At 41.4% G+C, this 21,940-nt stretch overlaps 1 protein-coding gene across 1 annotated transcript in view; it reads left to right on the plus strand.

Moving 5' to 3' along the window:
• CCBE1 (collagen and calcium binding EGF domains 1) overlaps window positions 1-21,940 on the plus strand; it is a 95,900-nt gene extending 73,960 nt beyond the window's left edge. Inside the window, exons 4-11 of the mRNA XM_057369664.1 lie at window positions 2,387-2,521; window positions 3,260-3,397; window positions 8,543-8,649; window positions 13,553-13,673; window positions 15,616-15,755; window positions 15,848-15,883; window positions 16,442-16,477; window positions 17,981-21,940. Coding sequence (XP_057225647.1) covers window positions 2,387-2,521; window positions 3,260-3,397; window positions 8,543-8,649; window positions 13,553-13,673; window positions 15,616-15,755; window positions 15,848-15,883; window positions 16,442-16,477; window positions 17,981-18,214 — 947 coding nt within the window. The 3' untranslated portion in view covers window positions 18,215-21,940. The remainder of the gene's footprint in view (window positions 1-2,386; window positions 2,522-3,259; window positions 3,398-8,542; window positions 8,650-13,552; window positions 13,674-15,615; window positions 15,756-15,847; window positions 15,884-16,441; window positions 16,478-17,980) is intronic.

Raw genomic sequence — 21,940 nt, forward strand, 5'->3', positions numbered from 1 at the left:
CAGAGCACACACAGGTGGTGCCACAGCTCTTGAATTCTTGCCGAATTTCATCCCTGCCTACAACTATTGTGTGATCTGGGTTAACTGTGTGGGACCATCAGCAGGGACATTTGTACCTCCTGGTCCCTTCCCCAGTTTTGTAAGAAAGTAAATGAGGCAATGGTCATGATGGAACAGTGCTGAGGTGGACACGAAAATCATGTTTAAAGAGTGGCTACATTAAATATGGGTGACAGGAGGATAAAAAGAACTGGYATTGTTTAGTCTAGAGAAAAGGAGGCGGAGGGGAGATGTGATAACAGTTTTTAGGTATGTGAAAACTTGCTGCAAGAGGGAAAGTAAACTGTTCTTTATGGCCAAGGAGAAGAGGACAAAAATAATGGGCCTAAGTGGCTGTAAGGGGAGTTTGGATTAGATATGAGTAAAAAGCTTTCTGYCTGGAAGGATATTTCATCTTAGAACTGGACTGCATGGTAGGCCATATCCATCCCTCAGGGAAAAGGAAAACTAGGAAACAGCTAGTGATGGGAGATGGCCCCTTCCAGCTCTGATTTTTTCTGATTTTGTTTGGGAACATTTATCCATGGAAGCACAGGGAGACCAGAGCCTGTTTTGCTCCATTTTGAATGGCTGAACAAGGCACAGGCCAAGTCCCACACCTGAGTGGGTATTCTGGCTAAGGAGTAGTATGTTCACCTCCATGCTGGGCATACCATCCTGTTCTCTGATTTTAYTTCAGTGGAAAATGAAAATTGCAACCAATCCCAGGAAAAACAGCAGCAATGCTTAATAGCTGGGACTATTTACTAGTGCCAAATGTAACAGGAGTTTACAGCCCCAGCATCACCTAAAGAGTCCAAACTACCCCCAGACTGAACAGTTTGAAGGCAAGAGCTSTGTTTTCCTTTCATGACTCTGTACTGTTTCACCCTGATTGCTGCTGGGAGTCCTTGCATTTCCATTCACTACCACAGAACTGAGGACAAACTTCAAGCAGTGAAGCAAAAAGGAAGGAAAGGATTCCGTTATCCAAAAGGTGACAAGCAGAATGCTTGGCACTCTTCCAGTAACATGTCTGTAACAATAGCATGTTTTTGTCTAAGGGGCTCTGGCGTGAGAGGCAGCATCATGTTAAGTCTCGTTTTGTGCATTTCTGTACTTTGGCACACTGTCGCTTTTAACCCCAGTGCTACACATGTGCTCCGTGTACTTGTACAGAAAATGTGGCTTCATTTGCTTTACCATCTCTTAGCTCATTTTAATGGAAAAAATCATTGTACCCAGAGGTATCTGCTAGTCATTAGGGTGAGTCAATAACGAGATTGGGTTTTAATTATGTATATGGAAACACAGTGCTTTGCTGGRAACTCGCTTGAAACACTTAGATTTTGTTTGGATGTGTTTGGTTTGGAGCATGAACAAGATATTTCTGCTGTGGCCCCTGTACCCAGTCACAGCCACCTGGATGCTCTCTGCAGGGTGATGTTTTCTGAAAAGGTCACAGAAACTGCCGCTTGCTTTGGTGTGAAACCCGAGCTCGGGCACACCCTGCCCAAGCTGGTTTTGAGACCAGATGCCACTCCAGGTCCCGGTGTCTCCTGGCCGATATTCCCCATACTGCTGCAAAACCCTCACACCCCTGGCTGGGAGCTGTCTTTCTCCCCACAGCCCTGCCACCAGCATTCATGCCAGGAGCCAAATCCAGCCCCTGGCAGGACAAGGATGAGGGTCAGACCCCATTGTGYTCTGGTGTCCATTCCCCAGACTTCAGCTTTGCTGCTATATAGCAGTGAAATTAAAAACAGATTTTCCCTCCCTTGGGTTTCAAACAGGGAATTCAGTCTTTTGGGAWTTCACTGACATACCCTAATCTACTCTCTGCTGTTATTAAGTGAGATGATGGTTTTGGAACAATGCATTCTTTGCTAGAAGAAGAATATCTGTCTTTGAACAATTAACATGTGATAATTTCCTTGTGATATACTTTCTGCCTGCCTTTGGCAGTTAGTTTCGTGGTTTTTCACAGTATTCTGCATAGGAAATGTTTCTATCAGACTTAAAAATCTGTCAAAGAAAACAGCAAAAGGTTTAGGTAATTCAATATTTCTGTGAAAAGAATTCTTTAATTCTGCCAACTGCAAATGTGATGCTTAAAATCCAACTTTAAGAAACAGTCTAACTATTGTAAAGATGTGAATAGCAACTSCAATTTTAATAATTATTTTCTTATGGCGCATTAATGTTTTATATCTAGACTCCTTCAGTCCTTAAAAACAATATAACTCCATTTTGTATTAACAACCAGAGAGGTGAAATATTTGCTGTCTAAGTGGCATCCAGCTACTGCCATTGGCATTTTTCCTAAGAATGTTTTTCTCTCCCTTAGACTACGATGTCTGTGCTGAAGCTCCATGTGAACAGCAGTGCACAGATAATTTTGGGCGAGTCTTGTGCACTTGCTATCCTGGATACCGCTATGATCGGGAGAGGCACAGGAACAGAGAGAAGCCTTACTGCCTGGGTGGGTAGATGTGCATGTTGAGCTCGTCCCTGATTAATGATGTATGCTGCTCCCTTGAGTCTTTTAGGAGTCAATTTGAATCTGAAACCTTTATTATTCTCAATATTATAAAAGAAGAAAAGAAAGGATTACTGCATTCAGAATTGAGAGATCTAGATTTCCCTTGAATTATTAAGAGGTATTACCCATAGCAAGACATACAMACCCAAACRCTTGGAAGTGCTGGGCTGATGTTAYTTTTCCTTTAATTCYTCCTGCAGATTATAAGCCATATTTGCTGAATAGTGGAGGATTACCATCAGGCCTAATTGTGAAAACTAATGCTTGGGGCTTGTTTCAAGTGGCCAGTATCTAATTCAGGATTGATCATTTACATGTGGTCCTGGTGTGGCTTGATCTGCCCTGCCCTGCCCTGCCCTGCCCTGCATGGTTTGCTGTTCCAGGGAGCCCAGGTTGGCAGGATGTAGCTTTGCTTGAGAGCTTTTCAATGTGAGGAGCCTGTCAAGCAATGTTAGCTGATATAATATATTTCAATGCAATGTTAACTGATAAAATGCCAGGTGTGTTAATAATAAATAATGCAGCTTGCACAGAGCTCCAGACCAAAKGCTCCAGCAGTGCCGCAATTACCTGTTCATTTAACAAAAATACCTTTTTACCTCTAACGGAAGTCTTTGATTATATTTGAGGTCTGAAACCTCCAGCTACAGGACATTTTTACCTTTTGCTTCTCCCCAGATATTGACGAGTGTGCCACGAGCAACGGGACTCTGTGCTCTCAGATCTGTGTCAACACCGTGGGCAGCTACAGGTGCGAGTGTCACGAAGGCTACGTCCGGGAGGAGGATGGCAGGACATGCACCAAAGGAGATAAAGGCAGGTGCTAGTGCGGGTTAAAAGTGCTGGGACAGCTGGTAGTCTAAAGAGTCGGTTTGTCATGAAGAGGAACTGCTTCCAGTGCTATACTTGGAGCTGGGGGTCCAAAGCTGGAATGTAGCTGATGCTCCTGGGGCAGCCTGGCTGTTCTTTGTGCACCTGAGCACTTGTGGAGCAGCCCTGCCACACTCTCTCCTCCAATGCACAAACAYGCTGGAGGATGTGGAAAGCACCTTCCCCTAGGCAGGCAGAACAGCTGAACAGTGAAGTTTACTATTACAGCTTCAGTTGGATAATTTCTGCTGGATCCAGCTACTAAAAGCCATAATTTGCTCCAATAACAATCTGGATTATACCTTTTTTGTGGTCCAGAGCTAAGGAGACATAGGAAAAAAATACTACCAGATGATGAGCTTTAAAATATCTCATTAATTTGACCTGTTATTTAAATAATTTCACTAATTTTAATTTGTATTTACACACCCACATCTGAGATTAGCAAACGGCCCTGGGTTGCATGGCTATTGCACCTTGGCCCTTAGAGGCTCAGAAAACATGTGCCTGGGAGTCCAACACACTTTTCAAGCATTGCTTAAGTCAAATTTCTAAATTACATTGAATAAGACTAAATCCTGCTGATCTGCAATTAGCTCATGTGTCCTTTGGCTGAGGTCAGATTTTTTTTTTCTTCCGTCTTTTCGTTATTTTTTGAAAATGAAATGTGATGGAAAAGGGGTAAATGTAAGGCCTTGTTCTTGCCTTTCACCATTGGTTCAAAGTGTATGTGTGTGCTGTGTATGAACGATTTTAAAGGTTTTGACCCCATCCCAGTTTTCAAATTACAGCATTTAGAATACTTAGATTAAATATTGATATGACAATTCAAAAAGAAAGAAGGAAGCGAACCCAACAGCTTTTGATGAATGGTGACTTACCATAGGTTCATCAATTAATGCCTGAATGTGATATCACAGGTCAATCCAAATCCCACTGGTTGGCCAGAGCAAYTTATAATTTTGATTTTCATCAGAAAATGTGTAACTGGAGCTACTCCATTAGCTTTAATTGTTCCTTGCAGATTTCAAACATATTTTTTGAAAATGTGTGTGTATGTGTGTATGTGCGTGTGTGTGCATGTGTATAAGATAAAGGAAAGAGATATAACCTAGATAATCCCCCCTTACAAATAGGGGGATTTTGTTAACCTTTCCCCTGGGTAGTTCAAATTTCTTGATACAGTAATGTCCAAAGCATTCACGATAACAAACCATTCAAAATGTTCAAGGCTGTGGAAATAATTCTACTATTTGAAAACCACCATTTTTACACTGAATGTACACAGCACAGGGACACTGGAACATCAATTTGAGCAGATAATCTGGGATGAAATACCCACCAGATCTCCAAATATCTCCAAAATCAGCTGTGCAAAGCAAAGAAGGTTGCTTTCTGCTTAGCTGGCCCGCTGCACTCCACATAAACGTTATGAATTTTCAGAYCTCTGATGAAAATGAGAGGAGCTGTGTCCGTAACTCGCTGTAAGGAAAGGGGTTGTGTAAGGAACCAGCTGTMGCGACGCTCCACCCCGCGGCCGACCCCAGCCCTGCACCGCATCCGTCCCAATAAATAGATTTGCTTTTCATGGTAGCCGAAACACTTAAATTTCAATTTAAAATTGAGTGTAAGAGCCAAAAACACGTGCATCCCTCTCCATCTCTAACGAGGCTGTGTGTTTTTTGGGAGATACAGCCGTGTTTTCATTGTTCCGTGCCCGAAGGATGCAATTCAGGCGCTTTCATGGCTCTGCAAGTAGCTGCAATGTGGTCGCTTTTTCTGTCTCCATAAGTGGCTGGACAGAGAGTTTTGGGTTGGTTAGTGGACACAAGAACCGGGAGCATTTTTTTTCTGCATCCACAGTCACGTTTGATGGAGACAATACAGCTACCCCGTGCAGAATTGGGCAGATGAAACCATYTCAGCAGGCTGAGCCCAGATAATGCAGCACAGATGACGGGCTCAGCAGGCTCYGTGTGAGGACTGCCCGCAGCAGAGCTCCCGCAGAGCTCTCCCCCACCAGCATCTCCTCCTCTCCCAGCCCCAGAGCCCGTGCACACAGAAAACACATCACTCCCCCAAGCAGATCCCTTAGCAGGAGGGGCCACAGGGCTCACCAGCGTCTCACCAAGATAAAAGGACCMCCRTCAGSACAGCARCATCATSCGKGAGCTAGACTTTGTGTTCTGGGATGCCTTTGTAAAATGGGGCTGGTTTAAGCCTTCTCCAAGATAATTTCAGTTTCCTTGTGTAGCTCTGTGCAATGGAAACGGGTTATGTAAGGGCCTTGCTCAATGCTGGCCCAGCTGACCTGGTAGGTGACCTCAGTTTCTGCACCATGCGTGGGTGGCTCAGTCTAATGGCCTTTTGCCCCCGCTGGCCTGTCCTAGGTGTCTTCTGGCTTTATCCACGCTTTATTCTGGCTTTACTCGTAGTTTGGTCCTGATACAGGGTTGGATGGGGGTAGAGCGAATGTTTGATGGATGACTCCTTCCCTGGGCAAATCATCACCTCTGTCTGGTATGAGTTAGGGGGATTTCACCTCTCTCCTGGGAGACAGCTCATGCTTGCTTGTACAAGGATGTTGGACTTCTTCCTCCTACAAGTCAATCCAACTGGATTTGCAGAAACCTCACTGGAATGACATTTCCCAAACATTAGCTGATCCCCCGCAGCATTCATCATGGATTGTTACAGCCCTGTTTTATCTGTACTCGTCAGCCCCGTGTGCCACATCCTTCTGCAAGWTAAACTGGATTTTATAATGAAACATGAGGCCAAATTTGCCGCTTCTTAATCTGCATATAATTCCACTGATTCTGGTGGGATTGTGTCAGGTTTCCAAGAGCAGAGACCCTGGCAATTTCTCCCTATGACTGGATGTTGCTTTCAGCAACATTTCATAACACAATGATAGAACTCATTTGGTGAGATAGCTATTAAAAGAAATTTTTGTTGAGACTCATACAAAATCCAGACCTTATTGGTGACTAAAAAAGGGGGGGCAGGGGAGAGGGAAGGACATTTTTTTTCTAATGGCTTCATATATATGCATCTRTAGCTCCTACACATGTCCAAAAATGGACATGTGAAGACGCTGGGTTTTTTTTTAAAGGAAGATGAAAAATTGGAGAGGGAGGAAGAACTCCACAAAACTGACTTGTGGTCAAGAGAAAATTTATTTTATAGAAATATCAAGAGATATCTTCATTATAGCACATCAGTTTCCTCTTAAGGAAAAAAAAAAAAAAAAAAGCCCTGCATGGTGAAGATTATTTCGCTACCAAAGAAAGACTTATGGGCAAAGAGGCTTTGAAGGGATTCAAAGGCAAAATGATTACCATTAAGAATACAGGAGAGAAGAAGGAAAGCAGCTGCATGTTGAGGTGTTTTCACAAAAATCCTRAAATTCCTCTGAGAGGTCTTGTGCGATAATGTCTTGGTTCTAGCAAAGCTGAAATTTGGTGAAATTCTATTCCATGCTCTGTAGAGTTTATTGGAAAACACCAAGTTGTATCTCCCGGCCTTAAATCTTTGAGCCAACTGAACACTGCACAGAAAGTTGGTCAGGTACCAAGGCTGTGCAGTCAGAAAGGGCTGGGAAGCTCAGACAGCAGCATGTGTTTGCTGCCATAAAAATGGTAAATAATATGTGTAATATTGTAAGGCTGTTGGAGTGCAGCCATGGGAACAGKCAGTTCATGACTAGGGAAAAAACCCAAGCCTTTTTGTCCCAATTAGTCCTGATCAGTTCAGGACTAATACCAGTCTTAATCCTCTTTGTTATTCCAGAATCTTTCCCTTACAGCCCTCTCCTAACTGAATAGCAGATAAGTGAGATAAATTTTTGTCTTCTAAAAGCAAGCACACGTGATAAATCATTATATCCAATGGGCTAAACATGCTGAAAATCAGTTTTTTGTGAATATGTGCATAAGTGGTTCATAGATAGCCATCAGATGGATGCAATCTTCCTTACTGAACCCTACAAATATTTTAAGCCAGGTAGCACATAATATTTTTAGTATTAGGGGCTTCRGGGTTCATTTAAAAAGATGCAGATATTTGAAAATCAATACATTTCCAAAAGGTCGAAGGCCATTTAAGGGTGTGTCCGTGTGAGAAATGTAACACAATAACACAGTGATTTGCAATTGATCCTTTTGGACGATTTTGAAGATTCCCTGTCTTTGACCAGGAGTGCTTGCAGAGTTATTCCATTGCAGGACATGCTCTGAAAGGTCAATGTTCAAACATGCCCAGCAACCCTTCCAGGTAACATTATACAAGGCCACAGGTTGTAGGCAGAGACTCAGAACATTTGATATTTCTCAGCAATGTCGAAGTGAACAAAACTTCACCCAGARTTTGCCCGTATGTGTCACCCTGTAGTTTGGAAACCAGATTTTTCTTTAAGCAGACATCTGTTACAACAATGCTTGTTTGCTTGCAGTGCAGAACTGCTTGACTGTGTATGGTACTGGGAAAAGGACAGAAATAACATTTGCAATATCTCTCACAGTTCAAATAATTTAATGGATTCTTGAAAAGATCCCATTCATATGTAGTATCAACAGATGTGACCCTTCCTCTTGCATGRATTTAAATCCCTGTCATTAATCTCAATCCCCATCTCTGCTCAGGCTGATTCCATCACATGGAGAATAACCCATGATGATAAAGAGAAGTTTGTGCAAAATGAGCAAAATAACCATATTGTGAGGGATTTTACCGTAATTTATAGCATATGAAAATTTGCCCTTCAGGGGACTGTAAATCAGTTCAGATCTGTGGGGTTAGTCTACCCTAAACAAAAAGATAAAAGAAAGGGTGTGAACTTTTCCAGGTATTAAAAAAATGAATTCTTTGGGACTGTTAACTGGAAACAGCTGCTTTAAAAATGMGCTCAGAACTGTCCCTGCAAAGTTTCTCAGCCTTACATAGAAATTCACAGTCAAAGATTTAATAATGGCAAGATTCTCTTATCACAGTCTGGGGAAATGTAACAACCTTCAAGTTGCTTTTGCCATCACTTTATGAATTTCTCTCCTTTGGATCTTTATATTTATATTGGAAACGGCTTTCTTTCAGCTGTGCTTCCTGAGAAATCTGAAAATGTGGCAAAACCAGGGACATGCTGTGCATCTTGTAAGGAATTCCATCAAATAAAGCAGACGGTTTTACAGCTGAAGCAAAAGGTATGAACGCTGATCAGTCATGTTTTTACCAGACCTGCACATCTTACAACTGAGGTTCATTTCAGTGTTTGAAGCTGTCACTGACATGTGATTTTTGTACATATGAAGAGGGTGGCAATATATTTGAAAATCRTGTAGGAATGGCATCTCTCCCTTATGCTTCTGTACGACTTGTAAGCAGATTGCTCCCCAAGTTCATGGAGCTGTGTTACCAAGCTCGTGGTAACAGAATCTGGCAAACACCCATCCCAGGCTGAGCCCAGGTTTCTTGGCAATCTGTGCTGGCCTGAGCTTTCCATTCACTCTGAGTGCACGGGATTTTGGACATGATCCACYTTCAGAGTAAGCAAATGCAAGACATTTCGTAGATGCAGGAACATGATTTTGTATTAATAGGGTGCCGATACAGGATTCTTGCCAAAAAGGTGTGGGGCTAAACAAAAATATCACTAGCTTTAAATATTACTTTCCTTAAAAAAAAAAAAAAAAACAAGCCCTCAGTCACAGACCTTTTTTATCTTCACCTGTTCCCTTGCAAGCAGAGAATAGTGCCTTTAGGAACTTCTCCTGGGCTTTCATTGCTCCTATATGYAGCTTCATTTTGCACTTTAGTAGGATTGAAATAATGCAAAGACCTGGCCTCAGATTTGGAGAGCCAAATGCAGGGATGGAAGCATAATGGCTTTTCTGGCGACATCTCCTTTGAACACTGAGGTTTTCTCAAATTGAAACAATCTGTAGGAATATTCCCAGCAATTCATGCTGACAGGCTGTAATTATTTCACCCAGGGTACTCATTTAATTTCATTCCATTGTGTCAAAACACAATTTAGCGCATTCACTCATCACATTTGATGTTTTAATTTGATATAAGGAAGAAAGAAATCTGCTTCATTAAAAAGAAGTTCAGTGAGGTTGGAGATACTCTTTATCTTCAAAATCTCAAAACATTGTGTGTTCCTTCTGAATCAGCATGAACACAAATGTGAAAGCGACAGAACTTCATGTGTGATGGAATTTCTGTTTTCTCAAAAAAAAAAAAAAAAATGGTATCAGAGWGGTTAAAAATGGGTCCATGATTTTGAGTGGCTGTTTCTCCAGCTGTTGTCCATGATGGTGAGCAGGCTCACACTGACCTCCAGGGAGGGATCTGGGGGTCACATTTTTGGCCACACTGTTTGCTGCAAGACTGGTGGAATTAATGGAAAGTTTTCTGTGTCTAACTTCTTCTGTTRGATACCTTTGTTCAAAAGTCATTCCAGAAAAACTCAGACTACTGATACCTCTCACTGTGGGCATTTGTACAGTAGCTGTGGACAAATTAAGCAGCTTAATCTTGCTTCATAGCTAARTCCTGTTATAATCCATAGCTTAATTTTCCCCCCAGCATCTTCCTAGTGAGACTTATCTATATGGCATTCTCAGAGGGAATTCACTGGGCTGTGCTCCACAGAGAAAGAGCTAGAAGAGATTCCCTACACCCTCAGCAAATTTTACCCCACAGAGAGGAGAGCTTTTTGTCCATGCTGAGTTAAGATCTGGCCTCATGGTGCTTCTCTGCCCAGGGAGACATCAACCCTCATGTTTCACCAGCCACACCCCRTGCCAAGTTCTCCTGGGGAGGATGTCTCTCAATAGCTGTGGTTAATGTTGTTTTGTTTCACATAGAAAAGTTCATTTCTGTCTGCCAGGGAGACAGTTTATGGAATGAATCTTCAGTCTTGTGGTTAAGGCTTTCAGATTTTATGAACTTTATTCAAAATCGTGGTTATCAGAAAAGCCTGGTATCCAATGATATGCATTGTCCTGATAGCCTAGAGGTCTGTGGGCAGTCCTAGGTTGATCTAMGACCTTGATGAAAGGAAGAAAAGTGGGAAGCTGAAAAACTCTGGGGGAGATATCTGACATATTGACACAGAGCCAATAATTTAAAAAAAAAAGAAAAACCAAAAACACAAGGAAGTTTCATCCTATTGCACAGATATGTTTAAACATTTTAATTAGAAAGCCATGTTCCACATCACTCCTGACAAGCACTGTCCAATTTTCTAAACCACAGACCTCCTAGAAACTATTCAAAACTCCAAAGGCAGCATGTAACACAGCACATGGAAGTCTTGTTTCTAGAACAGTCTTTCTTTAAAATATACTCTCGCTAATATTTGCTTGCACATGGAAAAAACCAAACAACTGTTATTTTCTAAGGGCCATTAAGATTTGGAGCTGTAGATGGAGAAAACCAAGGTCACCCTGGACCAGGATCCTGGTTCAGTTAAAAGGTGAAACAAAAATTAGACCAGTGAATATAGYCAATACCTAAGAGGATATGAGTTAACATCAAAAACACATGGTTTGGCCTAGTGCAAGTAACAACCATTTTTCTGGCCAGAAGATATCAAAGAACAGTGAGCTAGACCAGAGCCTGGGTATTTTGGCACTCCTAGTGTACACTTCTAGTCCAGCTGACTCAGTGGGGAAGCATGCATAGATGCTTTCACAGCAGCTATGTGATTTCTTTTCTAACTCAGTTGTTAGAACAGCTTTGCWGGCAGGAACAAGTAAATATTTAAGCATCAGAAAAGAATACATTTCCAAATCTTCCTCATGATGAGTCTTTGCCACTAAATGCACCTTTTTACTCCAGCCTGATCATTTGCAGCGTAACCTCAAGAGGATTCATGGCTGGGTCTATGTACTGAACGATATCTGTTTATCTGCTAATACAGCAATAGATCCCCAGAATGAATATGTTGAGAAATTTACACACAAGCTAAAAACAAGACTTCAATTAACCTGTCACTCAGTTGTGGCCACCCCTAAGGAGAAGCACTCMCTGATGACATTGAAAATATTCTCACAAAAACTATCTGAAAAGTATYATATTCTCAGACAGCCACAGGATTTGACTTTGTGTCTCTGTTTTAGCATGGCAGCTCTGACACTGCAGAGTCCTTGGCTGATTTGTGCCACTCAGTGGACATTTTGCAGCATGGTGGTCCTTGCATGTCTTTCCTTCATGTACAGCAAGGAACCTGCTCTGGACAGGGGAGACACACCTCCAGGAAGCAAAATTTTACTGACCAGAGCCAGCCAGTAGACCTTGCCATGCTGGTCTCTGGCCAGTGTAGCTGTGAGAATCCCCAGCTATTGAATTGTGTTCCTCAGCCTGAGGGGCAGGGTGCTGTGACCCACAGAGCAGCCCTTTCATCTTCAGYAGTGCCCCAGTCTGGTCTGTGCTGCAATTGCTGGGAGTTTGGCTGAGAAAGCTGCAGGGTCACTGGTAAACCAAGTTTTGCTTTGAAAAACCAGAGATGCCAGCTCATCACAGAGCCATAGGTGTGCTGAGCCCCCATTTCCTTTGCGAGCACATTCATAGGATTTAGTATAAAAGAAACACCCTTTGGGACTTCTGTGAAAATATGACCTCATCCAGMCACTGACTTCTGCAGGGGTGGAGTAAATCTACCAGATCCTTGTGAGGTTTACATCATGATCCATAATTTGCCTGTAGTGCAGTCATCTTGTCTTTGGAACTACARTGCTCTCCAAAACCTAACTCACAAATGACTGATAAACTCTTGTGTTCCTGTCATCACATTTTGAGTCTCAAAAATCAGACTGCTGTTTTGAAAATGCCACTGGGACTGTCTCAGCATTTCCAACTTTTTTTTTTYYTSSTKTTTKTTTTTTTGTCTTCAGAACTGTTCTGTGTATTCAACCCCAAAGTASAAGCAGCACTGGCTGCCTTTAAATTGTATTCCTTAAGCAATAACTTTGCYAAAGGAAATTGGTCCAAGTAGGTACTGCAGGTGCATAGCATTGGGGTTTTTCCCCTCTGCCTTACAAACATTAGGTTTGCAGTAATAGCAGAAGAAAGTGCGTCAAATAATTACAGAAAGCAGGTAGGACTCTTGTGAACAGCTCAGGTCAGAGAATTCCAGATGGCTTATCAAAAGATTTGTCAGATAGCAGGAAACATCATCTATTTCATTCAATGCAGCTCTCCCAGGCAAAGGTTGCAGAATTCAGCATCAAATTATGCAGCAAGCCAAATTCATTCAAGAAGCAACAAAACTCACCCAGGGGTAGGTCTGCACTGGTATTGCTGAAATAGCTTTTAAAATTCATTTGGCAGAGCAAAATCCCCAAGTCTACATGCAGCCACTCACCACTAATAAACTTCTTTCCTCACTGCAGACCAGCCTTCTGGCTTGTCTTCTCCCTTCAGCTGCCTCTGGAGAGACCAAACATTTGCAGAATATTTCTAAATATATTTAATTATTACATATATACAACTGGATAGACTAATATTTTATGGGTAATTTAACACGTAATGGATGATGATACTTTCAACTATAGTGTACAATTCTTACATTCTCACTTACTTTATCTTTGTGTCTCTGTGCAGAGCAGATCCAGACATTTGTTGGGATAAATAGAGTGATTAATTTCTAGGGTCAGATTCACAAAGGATTTGGGGTTTTCATTAAAACCTATGGAAAGTTAGTAGCTCGTGCAACAATTCARAACTTAAATATCCAAGCAAATGTTGCCCTGAGAAAAGACAGAAAATAAGTAAACTTCAGATAAGGAAAAATAAGTTCCCTGAGAAGCAGTTCTGAGACTCATGTTTTTCAAAATTTGTTGCTATGTCCCTCCTGAGTTTCTCCTGTCCTCTGTTGGATTGGCTTGCACTATTTCCACTGTGACTTGGAAAGTGAACAGAATCACAAAATAAGAATGTTTTTCTGATTATGTCAACGAAGTATATGAATGAACAATTTTTATTTTCCTGAAATATTTAAACAACTGTTCACATGAAAGCTTAAATAAGAATGTGATTTATCTGGCAGAACAACTAAGGTATTACATAGTTGGGGTTTTTTTTGTGTTGTTCTGGCAGGTTGCTTTGCTGCCAAATAATGCTGCTGATCTTAGCAAGCAAATCACTGGTGAGAAAGTGCTTGCATCTAACGCATACATCCCTGGCCCCCCAGGCCAGCCTGGCCAACCAGGCCCTCCAGGTAAGACCAGAGGGGTGTGAATGTGCAGTAGTGCTAGAACCAAAAAAGTAAATTTTAGTCTTCCAGTGTGATATGATTTCATGTTTCGCATTGTGATTGATATATTCTGTTTGGATTTGTGTTAAGTCAAAAAAAAAACAAAATACAAACAACCAGTTTATGGTTGTTCTGGTCAGCCTCTGCCAATTGTCTATCATCATCCATTGTGACTCCATGTCTTCCTTGGCGTGCAGTTTGTGTTTGTTTCTCATCAGTTAAATTTCTCCCTCTCCCTGGGATATCTCGCCTGCTTCAGTTGTGATTTCCTGTATTTTAACCCCGTCTTAAAACACTCTTCATTTCATTTCAGAAATATCTATTGCTTTAGCTCACTATCAGCACGAGAGCAGAAAATGTGCTTTCAGTTTGTGGGAGTTTGTGCCAACTCTATTATTTTTCCTTGCCTGATTTTCAAGGGTTCATCTGTTGGTTCTATGTTGCATTCCAGATTCAAAAGAATCTGAAAAGAAAAGTGTGACTCCACTCACTCCTTCTTTGCTGAGTTATAAATTGAAACAATGTGGGGAAAAAAAAATGAAACAGTGAGCTCCTAAAGCTTAAACTTAATCCACACATCTTGCACCTGGCAGCCAGCAATACTCAAAATTTTACAAATTCTGTTGAATGCAGACCTAATTTTAGGTTATACAGCACACCCAAGGAACTTTAGCATTGTGCTGGACTTCAGAGAGATTGTTACAGAGTATTGGCAAATATTCTTTACAAAGATTGATTTACTCTGTCCTGAACTGCACACCACCCTCCCATTTATACCCCCTTCTGCTTTGTTTTCTGAATCTTTATCTCATTTTCCTGGAAGATGAGTATCTTCAGTCKTCAGTTTATTGTCAGTATAAGGACAGTATGTTTAGAGGTTCTGCAATAGACTCTGAAGGGCACAGTGGGATGCTTTGCTACCCCTCCATGGTAGGCCTGACCCTGCAGGTGTCCCACCCAYTGGGTTTCCCCATGACTGAGCTGTCCGAGGTGCTGTTGAATTCTGCTGCCCCCAAAACCATCCCTGTTCGCCTCCTCTGCTGCCCCCCCAAAAGAGTCACAGGGAGTCATCACTGAACTTGAGTTGCCTCCTTTTGAAAACCCTRACTGTACATACTCACTCCTGATGAATCCTTTTTACTCGCTGCCTTTCATTCTCTGCATCTTTCATGCATCCTCAGTATGAAGAGAAGTGTTTCCCCCTCTGATCATGAAGAGTTTCAGCTAGTGACACTTTAACAGTCTTTATTGTCTGCAAACGTTGTTTCAGATGCCTGATTTTTCTGGTTTACGTTTCTTAGCATTTCTTTTGAGCTAAACATGTGTTTTGTTGCCTAAGTGCTTCCTAAAATGYAACATGCTCTGCTGAAGCAGCAGAAGCTGAAAATGGCATAAAGCAAAACAGAAGAACAGAGCCTCTTTTGCCCCTAACACATTGTCTGTGCACTGTGCAAMAGAGAGGTGTAGCCCCCACTGGAAAGAGCTTGCTTGTGTCAGCAGAGCCCCATGACCCAAAACTCCCATGAGTTTTCTGAGATTTTCTTTCTATGAGATGTTYCTCAAATATTATTTGTTCTTCTTTGTGTGGAAATGAGGCATTTCTGTTTTTCTTTTCATTCCCACTCTGTGTCCCTAAGCATCTGGCAGTGGCAGACTTGGATTCTTTTATACATGAGATCTAACTATTTGGAGAACATGYCTTGTAGCTATTGTGATAAGGGATGGTGTTGTCTCAGGAGGCTACTTACATGCAGATGCAGATATATCGTTTGTGTATTTGTGGATTTGGGTGTGTTAAAATAACCAGGCCTTTGGCTCTTTAAAAAAATGGTCATTCTCCACTTCTTGTGCTGATGAAGTACCCTGAAGGCTTTCCCTGTCAGATAACTTTTGCTTTTGATTTCAGGGGCTCCAGGACCTAAAGGGAGTCCAGGAGCTCCTGGATTGCCTGGACCTCCTGGACAGCCAGGCCCTCGTGGATCAATGGGACCTATGGGCCCATCTCCAGACATATCACACATCAAGCAGGGCAGAAGGGGCCCCGTGGTCAGTATTCCTGTCTCCTGTCATGCTCTATACAACTGCCCTTAGCTCAACAACTTCTCACAGCCTTGTGAACACTTTCTTTTCTCTTGCAGGGCCCACCTGGAGCTCCAGGGAGAGATGGTAGCAAGGTGAGGAGAGGTACTAATTTCCATAAGATGGGCACACACATGGGAAGTGCAGGCTTACTAGAGAGAAATTCTATCCACCTGTAGTCACACCCTTTTACCATGTCGTTTTCTTTGCTAAGATGAACACATCCTGTTGTTCCAATCCTTCATGTCATTCTTCTGCAATTTTCTGTTTGCCTTTCCTAAAGTCTTGCTAATAGTCCTGCCAGRTTGTATATCACACAGCATTCTTTTCTTTCTCTGCTTCTCTTTTGGGTTTTCCATGAAGAAACGTTGATGCTTTAACCCTTTTAATTCATTATGAATTATTCCTGTTCATTGATTCACTTATTATTGTTATTGTCCAGGAGAAATACCAGAAATGCCCCACTCTGCTCCCACTACAATCAGCAGCAATTTCCTTGCATTTCTCCTTCACTTCCTTTTCTTTTTCCAACAAACATCAGCTGATGATTCTTGATCTGGGGACAGTAAGTAAGGGAGGCTGCAGAGGCACACAGTGACTTTTTAATTCCCTTTAGTCACTTAGCAAACTAACTGAGGTGGTGTTGATTACAGGGGGAGCGAGGAGCACCAGGACCAAAGGGGATACCTGTAAGTATTCCAAACAGGAGGAATTTCCACAACAGTGAGGTTGACTGCTAACTACAGGTCAGCCAAAAGTTAAAAAAATTCCTGTGCCAAGAGAATAGATACTTTATATATACAAAATATGTAATTGGGAAGAAAGCAATTACCTGTTTTCATCCAAGTGTTTTTCCCTATAATCCTCTTCCCTTTCTGGGTGTGTGACCAAAGGTAATGGTGCCCCTCTGCCCTACAAGGGTATTGGAGCACCCTCAGAAGGCAGGACCATGCAGAATGCTAGTTACTACAGTTCAACCTTTGATCCCAATGGGAATTTGATCCCTGGAACCTTTAAAATCCTGTCCTTCATCTCTCATGGATTGGAGAAACTATAGGTTTTGAGTTCAGATGTAGGAATGAGTAATGACAATCTGTTTCCAGGTGAAACTGTTTTAAAAATCTGGACTCCCCAACACAGGCAGGACATGGACCTGTWGGAGCAAGTCCAGAGGAGGCCACCAAGTTGATTAGAGGGATGAAGCACCTCTGCCCTGAGGAAAGGCTAAGAGAGTTGGGATTGTTCAGCCTGGAAAAGAGAAGGCTTTGGGATRACCTAATTGTGGCCTTKCAGTACCTGAAGTGAGCCCACAAGGAAGATGGAAAGACTTTTCACAAGGGCATGTAGTGACAGGGCAAGGGAGAATGGCTTCAAACTGAAAGAGGGTGAGTTTAGATCAGATATTAGGGGTATATGCTTTACTGTGAGTGTGGTGAGGCTCTGGCACAGGCTRTCCAGAGAAGCKGTGGATCCCCCATCCCTGGCAGTGTTTAAGGYCAGGCTGGATGGGGCTTTGAGAAAGGTCTGATCTAGTGAAAACTCTCCCTGCCCATGGCCTTTAGGGTCCCTTCCAACCCAGACCATTCTATGTTTCTATTAATTTGCTTTCAGTATTTTCACATTGGTGGAGTTGATTTTTAAGAGTGTGCCCAGAAGGGTGTGCTCAGAATTAAATTGTTTATTTTACTGTGTGAARTCAGCTAAAAAGAAATAATGATGAAATCAGATACTCTCTGCATTTTAACTACCAATATATTTAGTAAGTGATGGACAGCAGAAAGGTTATCATATTTAAAAAACATTTGCCAAGTAACAGCAGTCTTAAAAGAATTTATTGATTAATCATTCTAAGAATGTAACTTCTGGCAGTTTAATAAGCAAGAAGACAAGGAACCAAGATTTATCTCCTCTCTTCCCATGAGGTGTCAAGATATTCTTAGGAAGCCAAGGAATTGTTAAGTGACAAAAGTGCTGAACGTCTTGTAAATGCAGGCTCTGAATGTAAAAACATTTGATTCTTTTGAAAATTGTTTCCTGAGCAAAGTTGGTTAAAAAACAGACCRTTAGCTTTTGGCAATCAATACAAAGCATTATTTTACTGAACAACCCCTGCAAGAGTAATTCTATCAGCCAGTCTGAAAACTGTAAGAGCAAGGTGGATTGATAATAATGACAGTGCCTTGTGACTGCAGGGCCCACCGGGTTCATTTGATTTCCTATTGCTGATGATGGCAGACATCAGAAACGACATCGCTGAGCTGCAAGAGAGAGTGTTTGGACACAGGACTCATTCATCAACAGAGGAGTTTCCATTACCTCAGGAATTCACAAACTATCATGACACAGTAGATTTTGGATCTGGAGAAGACTACAAACCACGGGCAGCATCCAGAAATGCCAGGATACAGAAGGCAGACCATCCTTAGCTATGCCTACTGAAAAACAAAGCCTCTTTAGAATTCTTCAATATAAAAAATGCACTGACAATGTAATATATATAAATATATATATAATTTCCCAGTTTTCTTTCTGCTTTTCCTGAACCATGCTGCCTATACTGTAGCTTTCCTGGTTCATGGTAGCCTCCTTGCAGAAATTCCATAYCACCAAGCCTGCACTGTGCATTGTACCTAGACTATCAAGAAAAACCTTCTTAGCATATAACATGATTAAGGCATGCTCTAGCTAATGACACAGACCACAGCATTCCATCTGCCTGCCTTGCATTCTATGCCCAAATGACCCAGTACCCAAATTTTGCCAGGGACAGAGGGGTAGCTGAACATCATCCCTGAATGATGTTAATAATGAACACCTCAGTCCAGTTACTTTACGAATGCAAATACATTGTACCACTGAACTCAAGCCTCCAGCTACTGTCCCCAGGCTTAGGAGAGTGTCAAAAGTGGATCCCTGTTTTACAGCAGAGACCAGCTGTAAGTGAGATGTGTCCTCTATTATGCTCCATCATGGCAAAAAAAAGGGCAAAAAGAAATGTTGAAGGGTTAAACAAGGGTGCTGCTGCACAATCTRGAAATTATTTGGCTTTGTGTTGCTAGAGTATCATTCAAAGACTGTCAAAAGATGTCTTTGTCCTAAACTAACACTACTTTTTCTTTACAATTGTCCMAGTGCTCAGTGTGAAGGCCAGTTTCCTTTCTCAACAGATTCATGTTGGATACATTACACAAAGATGAGCAAGATAAAGGGGATGTTTAAAGCAAGAAACCAAATCAAAAGKGAATCAAGCAGGCTTATTGGCAAGCATAAAATATATCCCAGCCTTGCAGAAAGAATCAGATTCTGACTTCCTGCAGGTGCATATCTTCCTTGGTGAAATTCTGWAGTCTGAGTGAAATCAGCACCAAAGAGAGGCCTCATGTTTGCAAGGAGCTTCCAAGCTGTTTCGTTCCTCTGCTGTATGAGACCAACCTAAACGTCTTTCACCAAACTGGAACACAGTGGCAGCATGTTTGGCTGGGTGTGTGAGGAGTGTGAGTAGGTGCAGGAGTGCACATGACAAAATATTTAATCTGGTACGAGGATGGCTAAGGTGAGGTAGCGCACATGGGATCCTATACTTGTGAATGGGGATAAAAGGGAGTGCCCTTTATTTACACTGGAAAATTGGATGCACAAGTTACACCATACCTCATGGATGATGTATGTTACCATTTCTTTTGGATTACCACAGCTGCTGAGGACTTTGCCATGCTTAGAATATAGAAGAGAATATTAAGCACAAAATTTGAATGTTGTGTCTGTGTAGCTGCTACTTCTACAGTATGTTTAGTGTTCAGTAGTGTCCATGTTACAAATGCAAAGAAGTTGTTACTTTGCCATGTTTTTCAGGGCTTGCATGTTCTAGTAGAATAAATTATTTTCAGATAATACATATAGATTTGGATTCCCTTCCAYATTCACTGGGCCAAAAGAGAGTTGGTGTAATCCTGACACCATCAGTGCAGGTCATGCTGTATGAACAGATGTGTCTAGACTTTTCCATAGCTTCTGTATTGTCTTAAGAGGATATGTTCGTTCTTGTAGCCATTTCCCAACTTCTCACTGCCACTAAACCACAAGCAAGGGCATTAGCTTTTAAGAACATGAGTATTCTCTATTTCTTTTCATGTTACAATATGTCAGTATTTATAAAGCCAAGCCTAAGTCATGGGGATACCTGAAAAAAACTATAATAATCTCACCCTGTGGTCCTTGGGCTTCTCCTTTGTCTGGGAGGAGCTCTGCCAGCCACTGCAGAGTGGCAGTGTAATTCCAAGTAATCTCGTGAATGACATAATAAGGGAGATTTGAAGAAGGAAGCTGTGGCCAAAAGAGGGAAGGTCCTATATGCTGCAGACTGGAAAAAAACCTCAAAGACAGAAGAACTGAGGCATTTATGTCCCATTTTCTTACTTTCAAACAGGAAACTGAGTATAAATTGCATCATTTATGAATATGCAAATTTAATTAAATTTGTTAAATGTCAAATGCTGTATTTTTAAATCTAGTAAATTAGGGAACTCTTGTATATGTTTACTACTGCACCCTGCTGGATCAGGCTGGTTCCCACTAGAGAATTAATAGCTGCAGGTTTTTCTGTATCCATCAGATACTGAATGATCTAACTTAGGTTTGATGAGTCACTTCCAACATATCAATTAAATCCTATTTGCCCCTGCCCACAAGGTGAGATATACTGAAAAAAAGGCACTTATTTTAGTTCTAAGTTCTGCTTTTCCAAATAGAGACACACACCAAATGAGAAGTTCCCACAGTTTGACCATCAAATTCAGGGAGAGGTGAATTTGCCCTGCTTTATAAAAGTATCTGGGGAAGCAATATTCTTAGACTGTACCAGAAAAGCAGAAAAAATACATATTTCACTGTAAGTGCAGAAAGTTGACCTAGAGTTTCATGAATATAAACATAACACGTGTTTACCTGCCTGTCTGAGTGGAAACCTCAGTGACTTCCCTTTCTGGAGCTGGCATCCTTGRCTTTCACAGTGTTTGCTTCATAAAAAAAAGAGTCACAGAGCATGTTTCTTGGGTTTGTGTTTGTCCTTGTCCTCACCCTCCTCTGTCCAGACTTCCTGCCCCAAAACTGTTTGAGCCCCAGAAGCGAGGAAAGGACAATATGACAAAGACAAGTCCACCCAACACAACACAGCAATYCCTGCAACAGGGAGAGTCCCTCTGAGCACAGCTGGGGAGGGTCAGCCTTCGGTCTGCATTCAGCTGAGATCTTTGCATAGAACTTTCTCCTTTCTGATTAACTGTATGATAACTTGTAATACATTGTTTCAGTAATTTTTCGCTAAGRTTTCAGGGTAAACACACACAGACTCAGAAAGGGTAATTTTCTACAGCATACCCAATGTTTTATAATGACAGAACAGAGGAATCATTTCCAGTCTTAAATTTTGTTACTGGTAGCCAGAGAAGTCATTACCTTGCAAATTATTTATTACTCTCTGTGGCTCCAAAAATAACAAACACTCCCAAGAATCCAAAACAAGAAAGTAGAAACTTCTACACTCATGGCATATCTAATTACTAGGCTCATGTACATGGCAACTTTGCTTCATATAAATGCTATGTATAGTTTTATTAGAAAGAAATATTATTTTGATGTAAAGACATCAAGTTATAAGCAAAAGGTTAATAAAKAATGTGTTATTTTATTAATATTAGAAATATATTTAATGGAAACATTTGCAAGAGTGTGTAGTGATGGGAAAATTCTGATTGTTAATGGGTTTCACAAAATTGTGAATCTTGAAAAATGTTTTCTTTCAACTCTGTGCTAAGTACWTAAAGGTTTAGACCTTCTTGCAAAGCTGTAGTATTGACACACAARAATTCCTATATTGTGAGGTTAAATTAGGAGAAAGGGAAGAAAATCCATTTTAAGTGTCATTAGGATAATGCCCAGCGTTATGTCGGCATCATAGCTGTATGCCCTTCTGCCTACAAGTATTTCAGAGTTAATGTACCAAGTCCTAGAGCAGCAACAAAAGATGGAGGTGGGGTCCAATTTTCTGTTAATTTTACATTAAAAAATCCATATATTTGTTCCTTTTACACATTCCAATAACTATACTGTTCACTTTATTTATATATGAAATACTAAAATGTGTATAAGATGAC

This window comes from Malurus melanocephalus, unplaced genomic scaffold (genome assembly GCF_030028575.1).
Source record: "Malurus melanocephalus ecotype Western Australia unplaced genomic scaffold, MMel_1.1 scaffold_113, whole genome shotgun sequence".
NCBI classification, from domain to species: Eukaryota; Metazoa; Chordata; class Aves; order Passeriformes; family Maluridae; genus Malurus; species Malurus melanocephalus.